The following is a 6,866-nucleotide window of genomic DNA, read 5'->3' on the forward strand; positions in this document are numbered from 1 at the left end:
AGCCCCCCTGGGAGGAGCGGAGCCCCTGAGCTGAAGCCAACAATAAAAGCCCTTCTCATCTCATCCCTGTGTCCCAGCCTCTCTGCTCTGAAATGCAGCGTGGGGTGGGGGTGGGGGTCACACGCCAGCATGGGAGGGTTGACCCAAAAACTGTTGGTCTCAGTACACTTTCATAGCCTGCCTTGACGATGTGTGCAGTGTGGAAGGTCTTCCCTCTCTGCACAACCCAGCATGTTTATCTCCTCATCCCCCAAAAACACCCTAAAAATAAGGACCAGAGGGGCCCCTTTCCCAGGTGCATTCCCTGGGGTCCCCGCAGCACACCAGCACACATGAGTGCTTCCAACACTTTCATATCCACGGTGTCCAGGTCAGAAACGGCCACCCCATTTCCACAGCCCGCATCAGCAATGCTCAGGGAGCACGTGGGGTGCTGTCTGTCATGCTGCGTGACCCCAGGACAAACCATTTTGCCCCTTCCCCAGTTTGGGAGCAAGAGGGGTCACAGAGAAGGATGATCCTCAGTGTCCCTGTCTGCAGCTCCTGGCCCAGTATTGAAGGTCTAGGGCTGTTGGGAGAGGGAAGGGTTAATCTCAGGACTGAGAGGGCAGAAGGGGGGGCTGAGTGGCAGGCAGTTAGCACCCAGCTAACCAGGGGATTTAGGCAGGAGGAGGCAGCAAATCTACCTTCTGGCAGAGAAGGAGCCCTTATCCCGACCCAGGATGGCTCAGCCCTGGGGAAACCTTGCAGGTGGCTGCCCCTGGCTGGCGTGGGATGCTGGGGGGAGGTTCTCAGAGGGGAGCTGACATGGCAAACCTGAGCAAAGGGTGCCATGGTCCCCTCCTCTCTACGGGGAACACCTTCAAGGGTGTCTGCTGTGGCTATGTTGCCCTGCAGACAGGGTAAGGGGTGTTACTCTGCCCATAGCAGCATTGCTGCAGCTCTTCCAGAAAGGTCTGTAAGTCCCTGAGGCTGGCACCCCTCGGGTTTGCTGGGCATGCTTTTGAAGAGAGCCTGGGTGCTTTTTTTTTTGCAGCCTCTTCCAGCCAAGGCACTTTCCCACAGCGTAATTCATATTGCACAAAGAAGAGCCCTGCAAGGACAAGGCTTTTTGGCCCAGTATTTGCTTTGTCCCTACTCTGGCCCCAGACCTGTATCAGCAATAAATCAGTGATTTCTCCTGAGGGTGGGCTGCGACCCCTGTAACGGGTTGAGTGGAGGCTGGTGGGTGAAGGGAGCCCTGGCTCTCTCCTCCCTGCCACCTTCAAGCTTCCTGTGGTCCCCACCTGCATGGGGAAATAGGTCACAATATCCTGATATTCAGGTCAGGAAAACAAACAAACAAACAAAACAACAACAAACAAGCAAAACACCTTTAGGGCAATATTTTCTTTATTTGCAGCCTGGGTGTAAAACCCCCCAGGATGCACTTGTTTCTCTCCAGAAAGTTAGATCCTCCCCTTTCAGATGGGAAGGGAGACAGAGGAGGTGACATGCTGCTAGGGTAAGGGGATGTTACCAGTCAGGGCCAGTGACAGCACCAGCAATGCTGGTGGGTCACACCCCTCTCTGGAAGCAGAAAGTTGGTGGAAGAAATCTCTGTACTTTATCTCTTAGATGAAGGCAGTGCTGGAGGGTTGAAGAGGCTCCATGCCCCCAGGATGGGCTCTGACCTCACTCTGAGGGGGAGGTGGTCAGGCTGAGCTGTCCCTGCACTTCTGTGTTCCCCCTGCTTTGTCATTGCTCCTCTCGGAGACCTCACCCAGCCACTGCTGTCGTCCAGAGCTGACCATCCTCAGAGCCGGCAGCACCTCGGCCTCCCCCTGCTCTCCACTAGATTGACTGTTGACCTCTCACGTGGAGACAGGGCAGATGCCTTCTCTTGTTCCCGCTGCAGGAGCTCTTGGGCTAGGAAGAAACACCTGGTGAGAAAGGGCTCACTTCTCCTGCCAGTGGGGTGGGATGCAGTGCTGTCCTGTCCCTCCCCAGGGGAGCCACTGATGGCCATTGGTACTATCCCAATGTAACTGGTAGATATTTACAGAGCACCCACACTGGGAACACTGTTCCACCTAAATTGGATGCTAAAGCAAAAGAAAATTGTGGCTTTGGGAGAGGGCCTGAAATCATCTCTAATGTTGGAGCATCCTAGGAAAGATGTGCCCTAAGAGGTGTGAAAACAGAAGCCATGGACTGCTGTGGCTGTGACCTTGGCAGCTGCCAGGTGTGGCACAGGCTGGACCAGCTGGAAAGAAGACCTTGGTGGTGAGTAAAAGCAACGAAAGGGGCCAGCTTTCAGGTGGGAAGGCCATGAAGCAGAGGTTTGGGGCCTGTGGTTTACCTCCCTTTGCTCTCACCTAGAGCTGCCACACAACTCACCTATGGCCATAAAGATATCATTCACTTGGTGGCTGGATTTTGCAGATGTCTCCATGAACAGGAGGCCTTCAGTCCTTGCGAACTCTTCCCCCTCCTAGGTGGAGACAAGCAGAGTTATTCCCCTCTTGGGCTGCTTGTTTGGTTACAGTGGTGTTCCATGGCAAGTCAATAATTGTATGGGGACTTTGAAGGTATCTAAAAGCCTTTTACATCCTCAGCTTTGCTAGGACGCATCCTAGTGCTTGCTGGGGAGGGGGTGATGAGGGGGCCTGGGAGCTCACCACTGGCACTCACCTCACTGGAGACTTCTCGCTCAGAAGCAAGGTCTGTCTTGTTGCCCACCAAAGCAATGACGATTTCATCGGGAAGGAACTCCTTCTCCAGGTCCTTCAGCCACAGCTTTGCTCTGCTGAGTGTTTCCTGGAGAGATGGAGACAAAGCCATCTAGTCACCTTCTTTTGATTTAATCCCTGTGTCTAAGGCATAGCCAAGCTGAATGGGTGGCACCAAACTAAAGGAGGTGGAAGAGTCATAGCTGGGTGGCTTTGATTGCCCTCTGTCTCAGGGAAACAGGTCACAAGCCCCCAAACACCTCTAGGGATATATCAGCCTTAGCTGGGATGTACCCTTCCTTCATGGCAGCAGAAATCACTGCTGGGGGTGGTGGTGTGGTCCTGCATGAGCATGGACCGCCCTTGGCACATCCCAGGTGGGATGTTGACCTTGTCAGGTGGTGCTCACGTACAGCTTTCTGCTCTACCAAGGACAAACACCATCATCTGGACACCTGTCCCACCAATGCTGCTGCAGCAGGACATAGTTTCAGCACAGATGGCATCAGCATCTCCTGTTTTACCTTGTTTGTGATGTCGTAAACAAGGAGAGCAGCGTGGGCACCCCGGTAGTAGAGGTGGCAGACACTGTGGTACTTCTCCTGGCCTGCTGTGTCCCAGATCTCAAATTTGACAGTGGCTACATCCAGGTTGACCGTCTGTGTGAAGAAGGAGCCTGCAAGCAAAATGCAAGAGGCCCATTCACTTGCAGCAAGAGCAGAGAGCTCATGTCTGCTGCTGTGAGGGCAAACCAGTTCTGAGGACTGGTAACACCGGCACCACTGATAGGATGGCAAGGCAGGACTACCCAGAGAGGGCTGTGAGCCCTTCCTGGCAGCAGATTTGGGTGAATGTACAACAGTTTTGATATCAGATAGCTCTGAGGTTTGCAGAATAATGCCCAGAGAGCGACCTCCGCCTTGCTGTTGGGTTAGACCTGTGAGAGCTGTGACTAGGAATACCCATTGACAAGGGCTCCCACTGGAGGGGAGTCTCCATCCTTGCTTCCAGGGAGCAGATGGCTGCTCATGGACCAGCTAGAGCCAAGGCAGGGACACAAGTGGAGCCTTCACCTCCTCCACCAGCTAGCTTTTCAGGTGGGACCCCAACCTCTGTGCCTTCTCAGAACAAAACCCAAGTGTATCATGTGAAACGAACATCTATGTGCTGCTGCAGGGAGCCATGCTGATGCACACATAGAGGGGAGGCAGCGTGATCCCAACAGGTATCTTAGCTCGAGGGAGGTTGTAGAAGGAGCAGAGTTCTTGCAGCTCTCCAGATGGTTTTCATCAAACCATGAACATGCATGTGGCCTGCCTTCAGATGTGGGTTGTTCTGCATGGCTTCTGAGGACAGGACACGCAGGGGCAGTGGTGCAGAGCGTGAGGTCTGCAGCCTGGCCAGGCTGTGGGGAGGTCTGTGCTCTCGTCTCTGCAGGCATTGCTGCAAGCTGACCACAGGCCCTGCCACAGCTAGTCACCACTTCCTAGGCTGTCCTGCCCACCTGCACCTCAGCCAGAACCTCCTTGCGCAAGCAGGACATTGAGGCTGGAGCAGCACATGTTCAGGGGAGAGTCTCCTGAAGTGTCTGAATAGCTGTAAGGGCAGCACAGGACCAAGCATGCACAGGGCAGGTGGGGCCACACAACTGGGACCTCAGGTTTCACTCAATTCACTGCTCATCTGCCTCCAAATAAGCAGCACTAAGCCAAACCTGTGCAATTTGGACGTGGCTCTGCTTACAGCCTGGAACTGAAGGAAAATGGGCTGCGGAGAGCTGAAGGTGACAGCGATGTGCAGGTCCATAACATGTTCAAAAGTGGGTCTATGCTACTGCAGGCTATACTAACCTGTTCTCCTGCATCCCACCCTGCTGCCAGGAAGGGCATCAGGCCTGGTCTCTTGTCCAGAGCCGTCAAGCTATGGAAGCCACTCACTCACATCCCACAGTCGGCAGCGACTCCTTGAAGTCATTTTTCACGTATCGGTAGGCCAGGCTTGACTTTCCCACTGATGTGCTCCCGAGCAGAACCACCTTGTAGATGTAGGTGGGATGAATCCCCTTCAGGGAGGTGACTGCCATTGCTTTCTGTGCCATGCCTGCAAGAAACCAACTCTGTTCAAAGCACAACTGCAGTGACCCCAGATCCCTCAGCTGAGCTTCCTGCCTTAAATTCTGACCGGTGGCAGCAGGGAAGGTGGGGTTAAACCTCAAAATAGACTAGAACAAAACCATTAATATCCTGAATCAAATTTAATACATCAAACCATCTGCCACTGTCTGTTATGACCATAGGGTGGAGATCTTTCCAAAGAAACGTGATGCAAGAGGCCTTTTTGGATGTAGACAAGGAGATTGGATTGGGTGCATCCTGTTTAAAGAGAGGACACAATGCGGAAAGTTAATGGCAGAGGGACATCACTTGTAGGTGTGCCTTGCTCTTGAGCACACCTCCTTCCCCAAAGTCCTGGTGAAGAGCTTAGGCTGATGTTCCATGCCTAATGTGGGTCTTCATTCGAAGTTATACCATAACTCAGGAGGAGAAGAGCTCAGGTATGGAGGTGATGATGCTACCAGGTTCCTAAGGACACTGCCCAGGGGATGGCTGTGCAACACAAGAGCCAATGGGCTTTGTGGCAGCACCGCTTCAAGTTACCGAGATACTCGCCAGGGTGCAAAAGCAGAAGTGAGAGGACCTGACTCAAGCACTCTGGAGGACAGCAGCACACAAGCTGCTGGCACAGGCTCCTCCACTGTGTATCAAGAAACTCTGGGCAGACCAAGCCTATGAAGTCCCATGACTGTTGCACCATGGAATACGACCCTGCATGATTCGTGGTGGAGCTATGCTGCACGGTGGCAAGGGATGGAGGGGGAGCATGGCCCAAAATAATACTGATCTCCTCAAACCTGACTTGAAGAGAGCTGCTGCAGATCACCGTCCATACACTGGAAAGAGGATAGTGACTGTGAGCCCTCCTGGGTGGCACGTTCCCCCTCCTCCCAGCCATGAGCTCAAGGAAGTGATGCTGCTTTGCTGTCAGCGGGAGCTGTCAGCGCACCGTGGCAAATAACACTGTCTTGCAGCTAGCCAAAGCCTTGCTGTGGCTCCTGCTTGCAGAGCTCCTCTAAATTACTCATTTCTCATGGAGAGCTATGCAGGAGAGAGGGATGTTCATGCAGACCTTGGAGATGAAGGGTCATGGGGTGTTGAACTGAGCAGGAGAGGGCATGAGATGACCTCGCATGCACTTATCCCACCTCACATGCACTTATCCCACCTCACATGCAGTAGCAAAGGGGAAACAGGCCACAGGCAAGCCCGTGAATGCTGTGTGAAGGCAGGGGATGTGCATTCTCTATAGATCTAATCTTCTAACAGACAAAGGCAACAAAGGAGCCTTGTGAAGGCTGCTGGAATGTTCATGTCCTGCTGCTGGTCTGTGTGTCATGACTCTCTGAAGTGCTGGGGTTTAAACCCCCAGCCCTGAATGAGGGTTGGCATATGGATGGTGTCCACAACCAGACAAGAAAGGCCCTTCTGATTGGTTCTCACCCAGGCTCTGGCCAGCCTTGGGTGAGAACTGATTAGGAGATCACCACCATATGCCCCCACCTTTCACATTAACTTGGAGGTGGGCCAATAACCCAATTATATAAGAATTGACTCCAGTTGCAGAGGAGTTGGGATGTTTGCTTGCATGGTGCATGTGCTGTGTGGGGATTGTGGTTTTTGAAAGGGATCCCTGACTCTTCATAGCAAGTGGAGTTCTCAGGATGGTGGAGCAAGATCATGGTTCTCTCTCTGGGAAACTACTCCATAATTAAACTCATTGTCTGGCTGATTCCATCTCCCACATCATGGTTCCTTGGCCAGCTTGCTCCCTTCTTCACAGTCTTTGCAGTGAGTGAGTGCATTGATTTGTTCCTCCCTCCAGTTGTCTGGCACTTTGGATCTCTGGTGTACCATGTAGTAGTGGAGGGAGGAGTTTGTGTGCTGGTCTGCCTGTTAATGATAATATAATCTATGTTGGGCAAGTGGTCAGCAGAAGACCCTCTTGCTGCTATTGCATGCCAGGTGAAGTGCCTTCTATGCTAGGGTGAGTGCTGCTGGCATGGGGTGCTTTTGAAGAAAGCCTTGATCAGCCAGATAG

The 6,866-nt window shown here is 53.0% G+C and overlaps 1 protein-coding gene across 1 annotated transcript; it reads right to left on the reverse strand.

Annotated features, from left to right (window-relative positions):
- Positions 1–1,795: 1,795 nt before the first annotated feature.
- On the reverse strand, positions 1,796–4,809 carry RAB17 (RAB17, member RAS oncogene family). The gene is made up of 5 exons (XM_008949396.1): positions 4,653–4,809; positions 3,236–3,387; positions 2,674–2,799; positions 2,380–2,473; positions 1,796–1,908 (listed from the first exon to the last, which is right to left on the reverse strand). The coding sequence occupies exons 1-5, from the start codon at positions 4,807–4,809 to the stop codon at positions 1,796–1,798; spliced, it is 642 nt and encodes a 213-aa protein (XP_008947644.1).
- Positions 4,810–6,866: the final 2,057 nt, after the last annotated feature.

The sequence above is a fragment of the Merops nubicus genome, unplaced genomic scaffold (assembly GCF_000691845.1).
Source record: "Merops nubicus isolate BGI_N331 unplaced genomic scaffold, ASM69184v1 scaffold26050, whole genome shotgun sequence".
NCBI lineage: Eukaryota > Metazoa > Chordata > Aves > Coraciiformes > Meropidae > Merops > Merops nubicus.

Bases quoted from the DNA above. Each gene is read 5' to 3' on its own strand.
- RAB17 (XM_008949396.1), bottom strand. From the start codon at position 4,809: ATGGCACAGAAAGCAATGGCAGTCACCTCCCTGAAGGGGATTCATCCC. The intron at 3,388-4,652 runs GTGAGTGAGTGG...TTTTGCTTGCAG, and splicing joins GTCGCTGCCGACTGTGGGAT to GCTCCTTCTTCACACAGACG. The intron at 2,474-2,673 runs GTGAGTGCCAGT...GTCTCCACCTAG, and splicing joins AGCGAGAAGTCTCCAGTGAG to GAGGGGGAAGAGTTCGCAAG.